This window comes from Polypterus senegalus, chromosome 3 (assembly GCF_016835505.1).
Source record: "Polypterus senegalus isolate Bchr_013 chromosome 3, ASM1683550v1, whole genome shotgun sequence".
NCBI lineage: Eukaryota > Metazoa > Chordata > Cladistia > Polypteriformes > Polypteridae > Polypterus > Polypterus senegalus.
The window spans coordinates 208,703,836-208,725,283 of record NC_053156.1 but is presented as its reverse complement, the minus strand read 5'-3'; the positions used below and the strand labels follow the sequence as shown (position 1 = coordinate 208,725,283).

The window sequence follows — 21,448 nt, the reverse complement described above, 5'->3', positions numbered from 1 at the left end:
GCAGCAGAAAATGAAAAAATCTCATTCCGCATACCTGAACGTTGCAAAGCTACGCTGTCGCTCGTCTGACATCGGCGCACTTGGAACGCCCGCCTCCTTCTGGATCACAGACACAGTCGTCAAGCGGGAATCCCGCCCTTTACGACGCTTCCGAACTGTCAGACTCTACGGAACTGGGAACCCCGCCTTCCCGCCGTCTACTTTTGTTATTGACAGGCCTCGTGCGTCACTGCACTGCCCTCTTGTTGATGTCGCTCCTCTGCAACGTCACGATGATCCCGCCCCTTGTTGGTATCTTCCCAAGCCTCATTCAGGACAACTAAGACAAGCAAGCGGAGGTTGCGGAAGGGTCCTATCTTCCAGCTGCAGTTATGGCGGCGCCGTTAGCGCAATTTGACGAAGACTGGCAGGACTTTTATGAATTCAAGCCGGCAACTGGTTCACAGAGTCGTCTTGATCAGGTCAATTCAAACGTGGGGGAAGTGCCAGGTCTACTGGAGGATTTTTCTGATCTCGACAACAGCTTCTCCGGGGAGATTGGCAGTTTCAAGTCTATGGAGGACTTGGTAAACGACTTCGACGAGAAACTAACAGTTTGTTTTCGTAACTACAACACCAAGACGGAGAACATTGCGCCGGTCAAACCCATCACGGAAGACAACATCATGAAAAACGATGAGTGAGTGACAAGAGTGTTTTTGCACGTTTCGCTTTGATTACATCCCAGTGCCTGATCTGATGTGATTATCTGATGTGATTTGTCTTGTCCCACTTAATTTGTATGTATAATACAGCGCATTGTCATTACCTACTTCTGCTTTTAAGCATCCAGGTAGGGCGTTAAGAAGAAGCTGCCCTTATGCAATGAATGGGTCACAGGGAAACGGGAAATGGTGACACTGTTGACTTTGTTAATCGGTAGTTAAAAGCAGCGTGGCATGCGTTGCGGTAAAGTGAGACGTAATGACAGTCTAGAGAGCGGTGAAAGAAATATAATAGACTATTCAGAACTGTCCTGGATTCTTAATCATATATGACATTCTTAGAGTGAATTAAATAAGATCTCAATATTAATCTCCGCTTAGATCAAACTATCCTGGGCCTGTCAACAGCTTAAGTGTTGTTGTTTGCTGCATAAGTGCCTGCACAGCAGTGTCTTGTCACGTTATGATCAAGCGCCAGGGCATTTTGCTGAAAGCCGTTTTTATGCACGTGTCCTATAAAATAACAAGGCTTGCGACATCAGTGGTCTTCAACAAAATCAGGTTGTCTTCATGTGATACAAGGCTATAAAAAGAATTATAGCAATATTCTAAATGAAATGTTAAAGATTTTTTATTTATTAATTTAAAAACAGACATGTTTAATCACATTATTTTAACTTTCACGTTTCATCATTTTTTTAATTAGAAGCACTCTTAGTTTTGAAAAAACCTAGTTGATTGAGACTTACATTTTCAATATCTTTATTTCCTGCTGCAGTGCTTTTACATATTGTATGCAGCTATAAATATCATGATTTAGGACAGCATAAAGGCTTGGTGGTTACCCTCCAAATATGCATTTTTGGTTAATGGCTAATCTAAACTGATTCTCAGATTGATCTCTCATCAAGTAATGAATTAGCTTGTTGTTTTAATTGGATTAAAAACTGATTCACAGTTCAAGAAATGAGAGCCTCCTCATTTACAGTTTTCACCCACAGTTTAGAAATTGTCAGGAACATATTCAAAATGTGCCTTTTATATTTTCCTCATAAGTACTCGGAGGATTCATTACACATGCTATTGACCAGTTATGCAGTATATTTTAACATTTATTTATGTATCTTATCTGCTTTAGTGTTAAGTTATTGTGCACTTGGCATTGGATTGGTGCCACGGTCTTGGACTGGGGGTTTTGGACTGGTTAAATGCTGTAAGACTGTTTACTAGCTTACCTCTATCCAATTTGGCAAGAGTTCATTTAGAAAACAGATTGCAGAGATACAGAATTAGGCACCTTTTGCCGGGCAAAAGCTCTCTGTGTAACTATACATTTGCATATAAATCAAACTTAGACTGGAAATGGGTAATGTTAGTAAAATCTGGGATGTATTATTTTAACTAAAGTGCAGAAGCTACTTGCTAGCTGCATCACATTGGTTACTATGATGGACAATTTAACCAAAAATCCACATCATGATTTATCATATTCTTGACAATAAAGTGTGTAACAGTAATTTATATTTAACTGTTGTTTACAGTCCAATCAAATTCCATTCCATTGTGACAACTAAATGGTTGTAAAATATAGAACACAAAAAAGACCTGATTCCAGTTTGAGTATTTATTTACTGACATGAAATATGCATTTTCTTAAAATCACTGTAGTGCTTTACGAGTTGTCTATTTAACATGTGCTTTGCTTCAGTGGCCTCATTTGCACACAATGACAGTGAATTCTGCTTCAACACAGCCGTATTGAGTTTTGTTGCACAAAGGAGAATTCAGTTTTTGATTGAGTTCCTTTCTGAACAAAGGTGGATTATTGGATCTTTTTCTCTGACTGAGCACCTCCACCTTGTTGATTTGATTATTGAGGTTTGTCTCTTAATTCAAATGTTATTGTCAGTTTTGAGCTCACTTAAAAACTGCAGGCAGATTGTGTTTGGGAAAAAAAAATATGTGTCTGTTCCTCTGTATTGATTTCTGTTGAACTAACTTTGGCCAGTACACAATGAATCTCACAAACATTTGCAGTTCCATTGCTCGATTGCTTATTCAGTTAAATGGTGCATGATCGCTAAGAATGTATGAGCAGCATGGAAAGTTGCAATTTTTAATCTATTTTACTCAAAACATAAAAACCTTACATTCAAATTACTTTGAGTAATGAATGATGAGATTGATTAAGGTTGTGATCTTCAAGTGTGAGGAGTTTTGGATTAAACATGGCAACACATGTGGTATCCGGCACCAGTCACAATACTGTAATGGTTTTCTTGGGTATGACTTGTCAGAATTCTTTGTGCACCCTAAGATAACTAGCAAAATATACACACATTAAGAATACTGTGCTGCTTAAGTGTTTTGGTGGAAAAGAAATGAAAGCAGGTACCTTAAAGTGTCATGACAGTCTCACAAAATATTTACTATGGGTTTAAAGTTGAGTAGGCTTTGTATACACCCACTTCTTTCCAGTGTGGTTATGATATTTCTTTATAACTGCTGTAGTATTTTTTTGTTTTAATCCATCAATGAGAAGGTGAAACAAATTTGTTTATAAATATTTGCAGCAGTATTGCTTGTCTTTTTCTATTCAAGCACATTTGCTTTCATTGTTCAAATACTGAAGTATGCTCGGCATATGGGGAAAAATAAATTAAGGCTGCAGTATCGGAAAGGGGAGTAACTGAACTAGGAAGAGAAGAAGTAGGGAAAAAGAGAGCAATTATTCTTTAGCAGCAAAGACAACTGAAGTAAAGTAAAGCTGGATTTATTTAGAAGTTTATTTCTTAAGTTCAAGTACTATGCACTTGTATATATATTTGTTGTGTACAGAAGTATTGAAAATATTCCATTGTAAGTAAATAGTTTGTGTGTGTGTGTGTTTTGTGTTTTTAAATGTCCATGAACTAGTCTGATTGTGGATATTTTGATTATTTGAATTATTAGCTTCGTAATGTTTTTCTTCACTGAGCAATACTATAGCTAGAATGAAAAAAAAACATTGCATTTTGGGTTCTTTACTATAAATGCAAAGGTTTCAGCAGTATCTGACAGCACAGAATGACTAGCATTGTAGATATAATAGATTTTCTCCCTGTGATATTCATGTGGGAAAGATTCACATAATTTTTCCTGTGCAGATTTCTTGCTAAGTGTTAAATAGTAGCACAGCATGATGGTTGTTCTGTTTAATTCCTTTGGTAGACATATGTTTATGACTTTTTTCAGCAGTTTAAAACAGACTATATATTTGTGTTTAGTGTGTCTATGCGTATAGTTAATTTTCAGAATTTCCATGACAAGAATATAGGATATGTTCAAATATGTTTTTCTTAAACAATTATTTTTATAACAAGGGAGCCTTACTTCTAACAACAATATTTTTATTTTAACACCATGTGCTGGAATTAATATTAGATGTTTACTATGCCTAATACTCATGGTAGTATTCTTATTTCAATAAATTGTTAGCTTTAATTTTTCTGTGCCACTGTGATAATTTTCTAACATCAAAATACATAATTAATTAAGCTGTATGGCCCAATACCACCTTTAAACCGTGCAAACTGGTGGTACATTAAAATGAGAGAAAAACTTTCTAGAAGATATATGCATTACAGTGGCACAGTTGTTATTGTACCAGGCTTTAGTGGTCTATTGACCTGGTTTCAGTTCTTGAACTACTCGTTGTCTTTTGCTTTGTTCACATAGTATAGGAATTTCCAGAGTTGACACATATTAAGTCTCCCAAATCTTCCAACTCTGTTCTGTCCACATTACTTTCTGGTTGGTGTCTTGGAAAGATTGCCAGGTAACCTTTGATTTGCTGTTTGGCCCTGGCATAAGCAGTTTAAAGGTAATTTTTTTGTAACAAGCGAAAGCAAACTAAGTGTAATAATTGCACCTTATATCACTGGTTGACTTGGTGTGGCGTTGAAATATTTTTTGAAAATTTGATAACAAATAGAAACAAAGGTAACATGGTTTTTAAACAATTGGAGCATGAGCGGAAAACAAGCAATAAAACATTCATTATAAAAGCAAGCCTTCACTCGTATAACCAAAATTAATTCTTGTAAAGGTAGAAAAACAAACATCCTTATTACACTTAAAATAGATCTACCACCCACACAGCAGATCCTGAGGGTTTGAAAAGCTAGATGATAATGTAGTGATGATGGTGATGATGATCACTGGCCACATGGCACAGGACCAGCTAAACCATAGTTTCCCACATTGCAGTTTTGGAGCTGGATGACCCGTTAATCATTCCCACTGAAAGTTCAAAAAGGATAATGTCAAGAATGGAGGATATTTAAAAAGTAATTAAAATTAATTCAGAAGATTTTCTGTGAGAGACTAGTTCTGTCTTTGCAGCAATTATGCCCAGATAGAATATCCTGAACTAGATGGAAGTAAGGGTCCAATAGTGGGAATATTGAAGAAACCATGAGACAGTGATAGATATGATAGCAGACAGAGAGTTATTGATAGACTAGACATTAAGCCCATTACAATAACGGGCGCTAGAACAGTAGTGCATAAGCATTAGTAGGAACAGCCTATATTAAATGGCAAGGGACCTTGTATGTGGCTGTAATTGTGTGCCTTTAATTTTCTCTCTCAGTAATACTGGTTTGTATTTCCGTAAAATGCCTGTAATTTTGTCTGACAGTAATACAGTGGAATCTCGGTTCACGACCATAATTCATTCCAAAACTCTGGTTGTAACCTGATTTGGTTGTGAACTGAAGTAATTTCCACCATAGGATTGTATGTAAATACAATTAATCCGTTCCAGACCGTATGAACTGTATGTAAATATATATTTTTTTAAGTTTTTAAGCACAAATAGTTAATTATTCCATTGAATGCACAGCATAATAGTAAACTAAATGTAAAAACACTGAATAACACTAAGAAAACCTTGAACAACAGAGAAAACTAACACTGCAAGAGTTCGCACTATAGACTTACGACCCGCTCGCTTTTTTTTTTTTTTTTTTTGGGGTTTTAAGCACAAGGAAAAAAAATGAACAGTTGAAAAATCCGTAATTTAATAAACAACCAAGAAAAGTAACATTGCAGCAATGCACGCGCGCACCTGTGTGTCTCCCTCATGGGCCTGCGTGTGCGTGTGTGTCCATCTGTCTCACGCACGCCTGTGTGTGTCTGTCTCGCACGCGCCTGCGTGTGTGTGTGTGTGTGTCTGTCTCGCGCTGCCGCGTGTGTGTGTGTCTCTGCTGCCCTGCGTGTGTGTGTCTGTCTCGCGCGCGTGTGTGTGTGTCTGTCTCGCGCCTGTGTGTGTGTGTCTGTCTCGCGCGCGCCTGCGTGTGTGTGTGTCTGTGTCTGTCTGTCTGTCTGGCGCGTGCCTGTGTGTGTCTCTCTCTCTGCACACACAGGGAATACACAGGAAGAGACTGAACACGTGCCATGTGGCCCCACGCATGCGCACTTCACCAGAAGACACACACACACACGGACACCTGGACGCACACAGGGGTTTTATTAAAGAGGATAATCCAAAACCAGAAAGTGGCAAAAGTGTCAAGAGGGATCAACTGAACATTTTTTTTCTTTTTTCCACAAAGAGTCCCATCAGGAATTGCCTAGTTGAAAAAATAATACTTATCATTTGTCTTAAATGAGCAAAAGTACAATATTCATAATCTCCCTGTAATTGGGTGTTGTTTATCTTTTTGCTCTGGTTTCTTCCCATAACTTATAGAGATACATATGCGCCTTTTAATGGTTTGTGAATTTTGTATCATTATGAATATACAGACTGATTCTTGCTTCCTGTGATTCTGTAATGAAGAGGGCAGGTTCAGAAAGTGGATGGAGGGGTGTAAAGTTTTTCTCCCTCTCTTCATGACATCTTGAACTTGTAAGTAGTTAAAGGGTGGAAATTAGTTTTTAGTTTGTTGTTATGTTTGTAAATGTAAATATCAAAAGTGCTTTAATTAATTTATGAACAGGGTAAAACTGCATGCTGATAAGGTAGAATGGTTTAAGATCTCCTGCTTTGAACTGAACAGAAACTTTGGAGAACTGCAGATCGATTCTATTACTAAGCATTAAAATTAAAGTGTATAGTTTTCCTTTGGCTGTTACTTCATATGATGTGTAATAAATGCTGTGTTAAGCGTAGTTTAAATCAACAAAGTTTAGCAATACTATTTTTACTTATATGAAAGCATAAAATCTGGGGTGTGTGTTTCCTGTAGTTTATGTTCAGCCTTAGGCTATGACTAAGGAAAAATATTGTTTGCCATATTAGGAGTACAATGTTTACCCTTTTCACAGGGCACGCAAAACTTAATGTTAAAATAACAAATTCTTGTTTTTTTTATTCCAAATTGGCTCAAATTCTCGGGTGAAAATTTTCTTGATGTTGTGCAATAAAAGAATGCAATTTTAATGTTTCATGTTTTGATTTAAATATGTACTTTAATAGTTAAGCCAAAAATGTTTATTTTGTCCCAACATATTTCCAAGTGGAGTTGTTGGTGCCATGTATTAAATGTGCTAGTGGTTAACAATATAATTATGTGTTGTGCTTAATCTATGTTTAACTCTGCATGAAAATGGGTAATTATGCCCACCTAGCCCTATTATTTTAGTGTCAAGTGTAGACAGATGTTGTTACAATTCTGTGTGAAAAATTTACTGAGTACAATCATTCTTAATATATACAAAAAGTACTGGCATTTTCATACTTTTCTTTGTTAATTTACATACACCAGTCTATTATTTTTCATCACTGCTTATTTATTTATTTTTTAATCTTTGTTTAAAGTCTTAGCCTGGGCTCTTCCTGTAAGGTGTTTGTTAGTTTTCATTGTGTAGATTTTTTACTCTGGGCATTCTGGTTTTCATTCCCTGCCTTATGGATGTGCAGGTTACATTATGCACCAATGCTAAACTGTCCAGTAGCCTGACCTGAAAATGATAAAAAAAAAATGAATTGGCTGTAGAATCCTTTTTTAAAGTTTTGTTGCTTATGATGGTGTGCACTCTTTGAATAGTTTATCAAGACTAAAAATTCGTACATGAGCGTCAGTAGGCTTTGCGCCCTAAGAACCAAGTTATCTGAACTATTCAATAACATTTTAGTAATTATTTACCACTCTTATGCTGATCTTTCTAATCATAAAATACATAATTATGATAGCAATTGACGAAAATAATTCATAATTAATTGCAGAATTATGGTATTTGAGGGTTCGTCTAGAGTGCCTCTTTATCTTGCACAATTTGGCTCAAAAACTAATCCGCACATCGTCATCTCATAACAGGCTTAAGTTTCCAGTTTGATGTTTTTCCGTCCAGCCTTTTTAGCTCTAGACCATCCTCAAGAAACTGTGACACACAGACACACACCCATCATCAACATATCAATGTTTTCGGTATCAGGGGACCCTAAAACGTTGAGATCTGTTGAAAACCAGAGCTCAAACGTTTTGACAAATCTAAAGCTTTCACTTCTCCCCCATAGATGATAGGTTATGGTGGAGGAGGGCTCAAATCAGAATTGAAGTAGTGAAGTATGGCATGAAAATTGATTTTGAAGAAAGAGAGCAGCAATCATTAATTTGAGAAAGGTTAAGGAATTAAAATTTACTTATTAGTTTATTGGTTAAACATCACAGCATTTGAAGAGAAAGTTGTGCAATTAACAACATTTTGTTACTTATACAGTATTGTCTGAAATGAGCGAACTTAAAGAGTGAAAATATTAGCATGCAAATACAAATGACTAAAATACATTCATTAAGCAGAATAAAGTCAACTTCTGGTTCTGATGATGACACCTTTTAGTACACTCTGGGCCTCCTCAACCATTAATTGAATTAAAGGAATTTGATAGTGTTATTTATATGGTAGATATATGGTAGATCTAAGTGTCAAATCAGATTGTTGTTGCAAAAACTAATTGAACTTATCTTTTATAAAAATTAATCAATTAAAATTTTACTCTTACAGTCCCAGAAAAAAGGAGCAACCTAAACATCCAAACATTGGAATCATTCAAAAATACTAATAATAATAACATTATTGCTTTCATAATTTGTTAAGCAGAAGTGGCATAATACAAAAGTACTTCAAGTATTTAAAAGGAAAGCATTCAGCTGTTAGCAGGAGACCATGAGTTCCACCATGGGAATTACATAATGGCAGTATTTTTTCCTTCCAATTTATGTGTCATACATTTAGTATGTAGCATGATTGCACAAAATATATCAAGCACATTATTCATCTCACCTGACATAGTAATTAAAATATATTACAGCAGCATCTAATAAGAAGTACAGCTGCACTACCTTGAAATCACACCCATGCATATATTAATAATATCAGCCCAGGCTAAATAAGCATGTGTGCCATTGTATTCTGAAGCGGTTTATGTGAATAATGAGGTGTATAAACTGCAAAGGGGAAAATGGTAATAACTTGAGGAAAATATCTTTCTGTCTATATTTTCACAGCTAAATTCTTTTGTTTAGTCTCATTCAACTTGAGATGCAGTGCCACAAAAAAGAGGGAGACCACTGTGCATAGTGGCATAAAAGAGTGAGATCAAAAATTATTCTGTTTATTCGCAATATATATCTTGTTATTGGCTAACTGCTGTTTTGCTTAGTTTGTATTGTTTTGCACTTTTACAAGGTGCTATGTCTTGAATTGCAATTTCGTCATGCATGGAATGTGAGTGACCAGCAAAATAACATTGCTGTACAAGAGTAAATTGCATTTAAATGATGTATCCACATATTGTAAATGTTGCTGGGTATAGGCAAAACCAAGTTTGTTTTGCCTTACTGCTATCATAAGTGGTTCTCTAAGGGTGTTTTAACTGTAAATGATTTTTAGCATACATGTCCTGGGTATGACTTTAAGGTCCTCCAACTTGTAGGGAAAACTTGGGGGTTGGCACTTCAGCCACTGTTTTTTTTTAAAAAAAACCTCACACTGTTCACTCCATTCATACCAGTGTGGTGCTAAGGTTTCACCCATTGGATGCTGCGCTTGGGTCCTAATTTGGGTTTCTGAGGTGGTTTGTCATATGATGGGTTTGGCAAAGTGCTGTATCAGTGCATGCTCCTGACCTTATATATGATGAACCTGAAGTAGAGAATATAATATTATCTGCAATAACACTGGTGTCATTTCAAAGGTGTTTAAATTTTGCAATATTCAAATATTGTGATGCAAGCATGTTGGACAATGTTCGTGTGTGTGTGTGTGTGTGTGTGTGTGTGTGTGTGTGTGTGTATGAATATATATACAGTATATACTGCTCAAAAAATTAGAGAAACACTCTTTAATCGGAGTATAGCATCAAGTCAGTGAAACTTCTGGGATATTGATCTGGTCAGTTAAGTAGCAGAGGGGGTTGTTAATCAGTTCCAGCTGCTTTGGTGTTAAGGAAATTAACAACAGGTGCACTAAAGGGGCAACAATGAGATGACCCCTAAAACTGGAATGGTTTAACAGGTTGAGGACACTGACATTTTCTTCTCCTCATTTTTTCTGATTGTTTTTTCACTAGTTTTGCATTTGGCTACGGTCAGTGTCATTACTGGTAGCATGAGACAGTACTGGCATCAATTAGTGCCATTGCCTGAAGGTTTGCTGTGTCTCCCAGCACAGTCTCAGGTGCATGGAGGCAATTCCAGGAGACAGGCAGTTACTCTAGGAAAGCTGGACAGGCCATAGATGGTCCTTAACCCATCACCAGCGGTATATGCTCCTTTGGGCAAGGAGGAACAGGATGAGAACTGCCAGAGTCCCAAAAAATGACCTTCAGCAGGCCACTGGTATCAATGTCTCTGACCAAACATCTGAAACAGACTTCATAAGGATGGTATGAGGGCCCGACTACCTCTAGTGGGCACTGTGCTCACTGCCTGACACTGTGCAGCTCTATTTGCATTTGCCATGGAATACAAGAATTGACAGGTCCACCAGTGGCACACTGTGCTTTTCACAAATGAGAGCAGGTTCACCTTGAGCACATATGACAGACATGATAGGGTCTGGAGAAACCATGGAGAATGTTATCCTGCCTGTAACAATGTTCAGTATGACTGGTTTGGTGGTGGGTAAGTGATGGTCTGGGGAGGCATATCCATGGAGGGACTCATAGACCTCTACAGGCTAGACAATGGCACCTTGACTGCAATTAGGTATCGGGATGAAGTAGGGCTGGGCCATAGTATACCTTTCACGGTAATACCGGTACAATGTTAGGCAATGATAAGAAAATGAAATATCGCGATAGAATATGGGTAGAACATGCAAGCGGGCCGTCGTGGCAAAGGGAGGAAACACCACAAACCTATTTCATCATTTGAAGCAGAAGCACTTGTTGGAGTACAACAAAGCTGTTAAAGCACGGTGGTGGTGAGACCAAAGAAGCTGACTCAACAAACAATCGGCGTAGCTTTAAATAGCTGCACGCCTTATGACAAAAGTAGCAAACGCTGGAGGGAACTAACTAATGCAGTGACTGACGCATTATTTAGCCAGGGATATGATGCCCATTCAGAGTGTGGAAAGAGAAGGTTTCACAAAGATGCTTAAAAAGTTCGATCCACGCTACAAGCTGCCCACCAAGAAATACTTCTCTAAAGTCGCCTTGCCTGCTTTATATGAAGAGGTCCGTACTGAGGTGTCAAATGCATTATCTTCGGTGGAGTTTTTTGCGTCCACCACGGACATGTGGTCAAGCCGAACATCAGACCCCTACATGAGCCTCACAATACACTACGTTGACAAAGACTGGAAGCTACAAAACAAGTGCCTTGAAACAAGTTTTTTCCCCCCGAGGACCATACAGGGGAAAATATAGCCAAAGGCTTAAAAGAGTTCCTTAGCTCGTGGAATCTTCAGGAGGAAAAACAAGTGTGTGTGACGACCGACAATGGGGCCAACGTTGTGAAAGCCGTCGCACTCAACAACTGAACAAGACTTTCATGCTTCGGACATCGCCTGCACATTGCAATAGGTAAGTTAATTATAACGTCAGATTAAGCATTTTTTGCATTAGTTTATATGATGGTAATAATACTGTTTTAATTAATCTTTAGTTGTCTTTAAAAATGAACAGGCAGGCTGGATGTGCTGCAAGATATATATATATATATGTATGTGTGTATGTGTGTGTGTGTGTGTGTGTGTGTTATACGTAAAACTTAAATGTCACACATTCCACACCGCATTAATAATGGCGTCAAGTAATGAACTGTGTTTCCTTTTAACACTAGAATTACCGTCTTTTATCTTCTAAATGTGCCGAATAAGACGAGCAACAAGTAGCTGGCTATTCCATCCCCCACCGTCGCAGAACGTTCATTTAGTTTTCCCAGTTCATGCCTTGTTTGATTATCTGGGAGTGACGCAACTGCTGGAGTTTTAGAGTGGAAATAATAGATGGTTATTTGGAACACATGCATTTCATGTGTGTTCCATTTCTACAGTAATCTATGTAAACACATTGTTAAAACAGAAACTTTCATATTTTAATAATAAATGTTACAAAATGTAGGCATAAACTATAGAATGTGTGAAGCCTGATTTTCAAAGATCAAACAAACCCGTTCACAAAAGGTTCAAAAAATCTATAATACCTTCCGTGGCGTATCGCTAAGATTTGCTTTTCAGACACCGGCATGTTTATCGTGACTCAGAGACCTGAGTTCGATTCCCTGCTGAGGAGGAAGTGTTAATTTTTTTTTTTCTTTATAACCTTCGCCGCTCTGCCTGCTTGCAGGTGTCTGCTTTCTGTGTGCAGGGGAGTTGTTTTTTTTTCTTTTTTCTTAAGTAAATCGTTAAGTTTAAAATGTCGATCGCGGTTATTTCTGTTGATTAATTCATGCTTTCATTCATCATAGCTCATACTGTTATCAAGTGGTCGCTATTTTTGCCTGTTGTATACAATCTATCTAGCGTCTTTATCTCCACTGTCACTGCCCGCTTGCCTACGTGCAGCGTGTGTTGATTGATATATGATTTAATGTAATTTAGTGTACATGTTAGTGTTTCTGACAAAGAATCTTAAAACTTGAAATGTACAGTAGAAAACTTCCGTGAGCAGTAGCAATAATTTATCCATGTTTTTTGTTTGTTTGTTTTGTTTTTACTCGAGTTTGTGCAATTTTATTATTTGACTTATTTATTTGGCACACTGCAGTTTTATGTTGCAAAGCAACTCTAAGTTTTGTGGAATTATACATGATTATGCTCAGGATATGTCAGCCCATTTCCACTGGAAATGCCTTTTGGTTAAATTGTCAACAAGGAATTTGCGTTTGCACTGTTAAATTTTCATATAGCTTTAATGTACATAAAAACAGCTGCTTGTTTAAGTGAAAATAAATTGAAGGGTTTTTTTGCACTAATAAAGTTGTGGAGTTGTAAAGTATTTTGTCTCGTGTCAATCATATCGTCAGTTATATCGTTATCGCAAATGTTCAAATATATATCGTGATAAATATTGTTGGCCATATTGCCCTGCCCTAGGATGAAGTTCTTGGACCCATTGTCGGACCCTGTGCTGGTGCAGTAAATCCTGGGTTCCTCCTGGTGAACGACAATGCCCGGCCTCATGTAGCGAGAGTATGCAGGCAGTTCCTGGAGGATGAAGGAAGTGATACCATTGACTGGCCTCCCACGCTTGCCTGACCTAAATCCAATAGAATACCTCTGGGACCCCGACAACAACATGTTGCACCTCAGACTGTCCAGGAGCTCAGTGATGCCCTGGTCCAGATTTGGGAAGAGATCCCCCAGGACAACATCTGTCGTCTCATTAGGAGCTTGTCCCAACGTTGTCAGGCATGCGTACAAGCACATGGGGGCTATACAAACTACCAAGTACAACACTGATGTGGAGAGGTGCGAAGGAATTTAAGGTGGCCCGTGATTAAGAGATTTTTTGTTGGCTTCAGGGATTCTAGTGTTAATGGCAAAGCATTGGTGCTACCGGAATTCATTACAAACTCCAATCTTGATATGCCATGTTTAACAAAAACTTGGCAAAAATCAACCAATTTACATCTCTTATCGAGGCAACATCATCTGGATATTAGTTAAACATCAAAAGAATTCCATTTGAATATCCATTGTTTTTTGAATGTCTGGCGAGATTTCATTATTAGCTTATCTTTCTTGTTGTTCTCTATCATCCCCCAAAATACATTGTGTCTTTCTTATCTGATCTTCTTGAATTATTAACTCACTCAGCCACAGCACCTGACTTCAATGAGGAATAAGATTGCATGCCATCCTTTTGACATCAAATCCTGGTACTTGGCCTTCTTAAATTGGTGACAGATTGCTAGCCTGTCCTCCCAGGGAGCTGTTATTTGACCAACACCATAGTTTTCGTACTCCTAAATAGAAGAACCATGTTGGGATGGAGTGAGGATACTGCCACCTCAACTGGAAAAACAAGTTTCTTCTTCAAGTCAATCTACATTTCCTAGTCTGAAACTTGAAGCAAGATGGAGAATGGGTTATTCACAACTGAGCTTGCCTTTGCGACCTTTATGGTCTTGCCTTTGAAAATGGATCGTCTCAGGTGGTGCTACCTGCTGTTTGTTGGCTTTGACCCTCTGAAGATCCTTCCACTTTGCGATCTCTATTAGAACTTTGTCTTGCCTCCTCCTGTATTGGCCTTTTCCCAGTGCTTTGGGACATCTAGTCAAAATATTATTCAGGGTACAAAGAGTTGCTCCATACTGCTTGTAGGATAGGTTTTTCTTTGTCCCCAGCTCCTTCGGTTGCTTGGGGTTGGCAAGAGGTCATCCAATGCACGAAGAAGGAAGGTCAACTTACCCTGGTTGGTGCTCCCATTGTTTCTTCCAGGATAACAGTCGCTTCAGGGCCTGATCCCACTCCATCCCTTGCCCCTGGCATGCAAGCTGAAGCACACTTATGTGCTAGTCTTCTTCTGCTGCCTCTCTGACCCTCTGCATCACCAGTTTTCTGTTTTCTTTGGCACTGGCCATGCTCAATTTCTTAGTTTTATAATCGCCAAGTCCTAGCCTTCCTTGGGAAATCAACCCAACAATCTCCTAATGTTTCCAGTATATTTCAGCTTCCCTCACTGCTTCCTGAGGCTTCCACTTCCTGCCGCACTTGATGATCTTGTTGGCATGTCTAACTTTATCAGTGTGCTGACTGCTCTTGTCTTTGTGGCTTTGAATTCGTCCACCACAGATGAGACAGGTAAGCAGAGCTTAGAGGCCTTACTGTACAGGTTGATCGAGGTGGAAGTAGAGGGAACACCCAACCATTTTCATAAAAACTTGCTGCACAGTCTTTCCATTGCTTCCTCTTGAGTCATGGGGAAGTTGTATAACAGAAATGGCCATTGAAGTCTGGGTTTGATGCCACCTTAACCCTCCCTATCAGTTGGTTGTCATCAATTGCCTTGAGTCAAATGTGCAATTGGCCCATGGTGTCTTTGAGATTGCCACTGTCCTTGAAGGTTCTATGATAGTTCTTTCCTAAACATTGTATCTCTTGTGCTTGATAGTCTTGTTGACTACTATAACTCAGCCCTTCATTTAGTACTATATAAAACAGCTCCTTTAAAACATAAGGTGGTTTCCTTTAATTGTTTAGCTCCATGGTTAAACTCAGTATTACAGTCTATGAAAACAGCTAGCCAACGCCTTAAGAAAATGTCACAAACCTGGCCTTACTGTGTACATCCAGGCTTTCTCTGACCATTAAAGTGCTTACAGAGATGCACTAACTGCAGCCAATAAAACACGTTATGGCAGAATAATAAAAAGTATTTATTATTATCCTAGGGGGTTGTTCTCTATAGTTAATAAACTACTCAACCTGCATCTGGCCCAATTACCTCTTATTCTGAAGTCTGTGAAAAATTCCACCACTTTTTCTTTAATAAAATTAAAAATCTAAATAATTCAACTAACATAAATCCATCATTCATTTATATCTTTCCCTGTCTTCACACTCTATCCAGCTCCTTTTCTAAATTTTCACAAGTCACATCTGCATTTGTTAATAACCTGTTTTATAAATGAGGCCGACTACTAGACCCCATCCTCACTAAAGTTCTTAAATCCTGCCTTTATGCCATAATCCCAGCTGTTTTGACAATATGACACTGGCTTTGTGCCAGACATTTTTAAAATCTCTTCTGTAACCCCAATGTTAAAAAAGTTTGGTGTTGGTGCTAACAGTCTTTAACAATTTTCAACCTATTTCTCACTTACCTTTTCTGTCAATAGTTTTTGAGCATATTGTAGCCTCCCAACTCAACTTCTAATAAATTGATGTAACCCTTTCAATGTATTCAGAGAGCAGCACAGCTGTAAAACAGGTAACTAATGAATTGATTAGGGCAGCAAACTCTGGATAAACTAAATATTTAGTTCTGTTAGACACTGTTAACCATGATATTCTACTGTTCAGAATGGAGAACATTCTGGGCATCTCTGGTACTGCCATCCAGTGGTTTAAGTTCTAACTGACTGATAGGCAAGAGTTTGTTAGAGTGTACTCACACTAGGCATGTTTGTTCCATATCGTGCCCAAGCATGATTGTCTTCCCTCCCTGCTCCCCTGCTGGCTTGCACTCACACTGAGCTTAATGTTCTGAGCCCGGGCATGCTTTCATCATGACCAATCGAATTTGTGTAAAGCCAAAACAAGATACGAACATGGAGTGACAGCATGCATGTCAAAATGATTTTACTTATTCTGTGGTTGTTTTGGAGTCATGTTGTTCCCTATTACAGATCTATTGAGTGTGCAGTGCAGCATTTTGCTGTTAATCATGCTGCAAATATGAGAAGATTTTCTATGGAGACAAATGATGTTAAGGAAGGAATATGTAGGTATTCTTGCCAACTGCAATTCATATTCATGTGTAAATGGAGAATAAAACCCTGTTTTTAACTCAAATGGTATAGAATGAAATGGGAATAACTTGTTGCATCATTGACATCATATCTGTTTTCTATGCTCAGGCACGTTTAATGATCCCACTGTTCCTGAATGCTACTAAACCATGCTCGGGCCCACATCTTCCAAGCAGGCCTAGGCACGGTAAGGTTGGCCTGCTGGTACAGAGTGATCACACTAGTCAAACGAACTAGACTTTGCAGGGTTACATGTAGACAAGTGTGCTTGAGCACAGAATGATTTCCTGTGTGAGTACACCCTTGGCAATCACAGATTCAGCTCAGCACCAGTAATGCAAGGAGTTCCTCAGGACTCTATCCTCAACCCTCTGCTCTTTTGTATCTACACTCACCTAAAGGATTATTAGGAACACCATACTAATACGGTGTTTGACCCCCTTTCGCCTTCAGAACTGCCTTAATTCTATGTGGCATTGATTCAACAAGGTGCTGAAAGCATTCTTTAGAAATGTTGGCCCATATTGATAGGATAGCATCTTGCAGTTGATGGAGATTTGTGGGATGCACATCCAGGGCACGAAGCTCCCGTTCCACCACATCCTAAAGATGCTCTATTGGGTTGAGATGTGGTGACTATAGGGGGCCATTTTAGTACTGTGAAGTCATTGTCATGTTCAAGAAACCAATTTGAAATGATTTGAGCTTTGTGACATGGTGCATTATCCTGCTGAAAGTAGCCATCAGAGGATGGGTACATGGTGGTCATGAAGGGATGGACATGGTCAGAAACAATGCTCAGGGAGCCCGTGGAATTTAAAAGATGCCCAATTTGCACTAAGGGGCCTAAAGTGTGCCAAGAAAACATCCCCCACACCATTACACCACCACCACCAGCCTGCACAGTGGTAACAAGGCATGATGGATCCATGTTCTCATTCTGTTTACACCAAATTCTGACTCTACCATTTGAATGTCTCAACAGAAATCGAGACTCGTCAGACCAGCCAACATTTTTCCAGTCTTCCAACTGTCCAATTTTGGTGAGCTTGTGCAAATTGTAGCCTCTTTTTGCTATTCGTAGTGGAGATGAGTGGTACCCGGTGGGGTCTTCTGCTGTTGTAGCCCATCCGCCTCAAGGTTGTGCGTGTTGTGGCTTCACAAATGCTTTGCTGCATACCTCGGTTGTAACGATTGGTAATTTCAGTAAAAGTTGCTCTTCTATCAGCTTGAATCAGTCGGCCCATTCTCCTCTGACCTCTAGCATCAACAAGGAATTTTTGCCCACAGGACTGCCGCATACTGGATGTTTTTCCCTTTTCATACCATTCTTTGTAAACCCTAGAAATGGTTGTGCGTGAAAATCCCAGTAACTGAGCAGATTGTGAAATACTCAGACCGGCCCGTCTGGCACCAACAACCATGGCACGCTCAAAATTGCTTAAATCACCTTTCTTTCCCATTCTGACATTCAGTTTGGAGTTCAGGAGATTGTCTTGACCAGGAACACACCCCTAAATGCATTGAAGCAACTGCCATGTGTTTGGTTGATTAGATAATTGCATTAATGAGAAATTGAACAGGTGTTCCTAATAATCCTTTAGGTGAATGTATAGTATATGCATCTCCTTGGCCATATTATTTGTAGCTTTGGACTGGGTTGTCATTTTTATGCAGATGATACTCAACTTTATTTCAGTGTTAAAAACCATACTTCATCAGAGGTTTATCAGCTGACAACTTGCCTAGGTGAAATTAAAATGTGGAAAGAACAGAACCCTTTAAAATTACACTGCATTACAAAGCTGAGCTCCTGCAAATTGGCACAAAAGTGCTACTTAAGAAAATGAACTAATTTTCAGTCACTCTTGACAGTAATCTAATCAGACCTTTTAATTCAAGGAATCTTGGTGTCATTTTTAATTCCTCCCTTTCTTACTCCACCCCCATAAACCACATTAAGAAAATTTCTTACTTCCACCTCCATAATATATCTTGTGTTCACTCATTCCACTCGTTTTCTAATGCAGAGAATCTTGTCTATGCTTTTATCATATCCTGCATTGATTATTGTAGCTCCCCACTGGCAGGTGACCCTTCAAATCTTGTATCACGGCTCCAGTTGATTCAAAACTCTGTTGCAAGAGTCCTCACATGAACCAGCAACAGCGAGTACATCACACCCATCCTGCTTTGCCATTACTGGCTTCCTGTGTCTTACAGAACTGAATGCAAAATTCAAGTATTAACCTACAAAGCTTAAAATGGCATTGCACCAGACTACATCAATGACCTTCTCCATTGCTATGCTCCTGTTCATCCACTACGGTCCTGTGATTCTGGCAATCTTGTGGCCCACACTAACCTGTACTCTATGGGTGACAGGGCCTTCAGCTGCATAGCGCTCAGACTTTGGAATGACCTCCCTAAATTAATTAGATTAGCTGCCTCCATTCATTCCTTTAAAAAACAACTTAAAACTCATTTGTTCAGGAAGCCCTTTAACCTTAACCTAACATTCTGCTCCTTCTTTCAGTTTCAAACCTCCCCAACCACTGGTTATAATATAACATCATTAATTGTTGAAGTTTAAGGGGATGAGTGATTGACCAGAAACTTTTACACATTGCCCAATACCACCAATTGCACCATGTAAAAGTCAGTTTTAAAAGTGTATATATGAATCAAGGGAAGTTGTACTCTGCATTTTTACCATGCTCCATGGCCTTCTGAAATGCCATTCTGTTATTTTTTGTGTGCGATAGTAAAACTGGCCCCTGAGGATTTGTAATGGGTAGGGGTCAGAAACCAAGTAGAGGAGGGATCCGTGTTCATTGTCAATGAGTTAACAAAAAGTGTTTTTATAAATCAGGGCAAACAGTCCTTTTCTTCACGTCACATGACTATGACGTACTCCCGGGTTATAGGGCACACATGAGCACACAAGCCCCCACTACAGCGACTCCCAGCGGCCCCCAAGGTATCATGGACCTTGTAGTGTTTATACACAGCCCTGCTGGAACTCTGGGCACGATCCTGCTGTCGGTAGAGCTCCTCCTGGCGGCCTGGGGGTGAGGACCGGAATAAGAAGCCGGCAGTCCTCCACAAATATATATATTTATAAATAGATAAATAAATATAGATAAATATAGATATATATATATATATATAGATAGATATAGATATATAGATATAGATATATAGATATATATATAGAAATATATATATATATATACATACATACACATATATATACAGTGGTGTGATAAACTATTTGCCCCCTTCCTGATTTCTTATTCTTTTGCATGTTTGTCACACAATGTTTCTGATCATCAAACACATTTAACCATTAGTCAAATATAACACAAGTAAACACAAAATGCAGTTTTAAATGATGGTTTTTATTATTTAGGGAGAAAAAAAATCCAAACCTACATGGCCCTGTGTGAAAAAGTAATTGCCCCCTTGTTAAACAAATAACCTAACTGTGGTGTATCACACCTGAGTTCAATTTCTGTAGCCACCCCCACGCCTGATTACTGCCACACCTGTTTCAATCAAGAAATCACTTAAATAGGAGCTGCCTTACACAGAGAAGTAGACCAAAAGCACCTCAAAAGCTAGACATCATGCCAAGATCCAAAGAAATTCGGGAACAAATGAGAACAGAAGTAATTGAGATCTATCAGTCTGGTAAAGGTTATAAAGCCTTTTCTAAACCTTGGGGACTCTAGCGAACCACAGTGAGAGCCATTATCCACAAATGGCAAAAACATGGAACAGTGGTGAACCTTCCCAGGAGTGGCCGGCCGACCAAAATTACCCCAAGAGCGCAGAGACGACTCATCCGAGAGGTCACAAAAGACCCCAGGACAACGTTTAAAGAACTGCAGGCCTCACTTGCCTCAATTAAGGTCAGTGTTCACGACTCCACCATAAGAAAGAGACTGGGCAAAAACGGCCTACATGGCAGATTTCCAAGATGCAAACCACTGTTAAGCAAAAAGAACATTAGGGCTCGTCTCAATTTTGCTAAGAAACATCTCAATGATTGCCAAGACTTTTGGGAAAATACCTTGTGGACTGATGAGACAAAAGTTGAACTTTTTGGAAGCAAATGTCCCGTTACTTCTGGCGTAAAAGGAACACAGCATTTCAGAAAAAGAACATCATACCAACAGTAAAATATGGTGGTGGTAGTGTGATGGTCTGGTGTTGTTTTGCTGCTTCAGGACCTGGAAGGCTTGCTGTGATAGATGGAACCATGAATTCTACTGTCTACCAAAAAATCCTGAAGGAGAATGTCCGGCCATCTGTTCGTCAACTCAAGCTGAAGCGATCTTGGGTGCTGCAACAGCACAATGACCCAAAATACACCAGCAAATCCACCTCTGAATGGCTGAAGAAAAACAAAATGAAGACTTTGGAGTGGCCTAGTCAAAGTCCTGACCTGAATCCAATTGAGATGCTATGGCATGACCTTAAAAAGGCGGTTCATGCTAGAAAACCCTCAAATAAAGCTGAATTACAACAATTCTGCAAAGATGAGTGGGCCAAAATTCCTCCAGAGCGCTGTAAAAGACTTATTGCCAGTTATCACAAACGCTTGATTGCAGTTATTGCTGCTAAGGATGGCCCAACCAGTTATTAGGTTCAGGGAGCAATTACTTTTTCACACAGGGCCATGTAGGTTTGGATTTTTTTTCTCCCTAAATAATAAAAACTATCATTTAAAAACTGCATTTTGTGTTTTACTTGTGTTATATTTGACTAATGGTTAAATGTGTTTGATGATCAGAAACATTTTGTGTGACAAACATGCAAAAGAATAAG

General features: G+C 38.9%; 1 protein-coding gene across 2 annotated transcripts in view; it reads left to right on the top strand.

Moving 5' to 3' along the window:
* Positions 1-266: 266 nt before the first annotated feature.
* The window catches only part of LOC120525794 (fasciculation and elongation protein zeta-2-like), a 112,714-nt gene continuing 91,532 nt past the window's right edge, over positions 267-21,448 (top strand). The window contains exon 1 of one of the 2 annotated variants that reach the window (XM_039748392.1): positions 267-679. In XM_039748392.1, coding sequence (XP_039604326.1) covers positions 372-679 — 308 coding nt within the window. In that variant the 5' untranslated portion in view covers positions 267-371. The remainder of the gene's footprint in view (positions 680-21,448) is intronic. The other variant, XM_039748394.1, reaches the window with a different exon arrangement.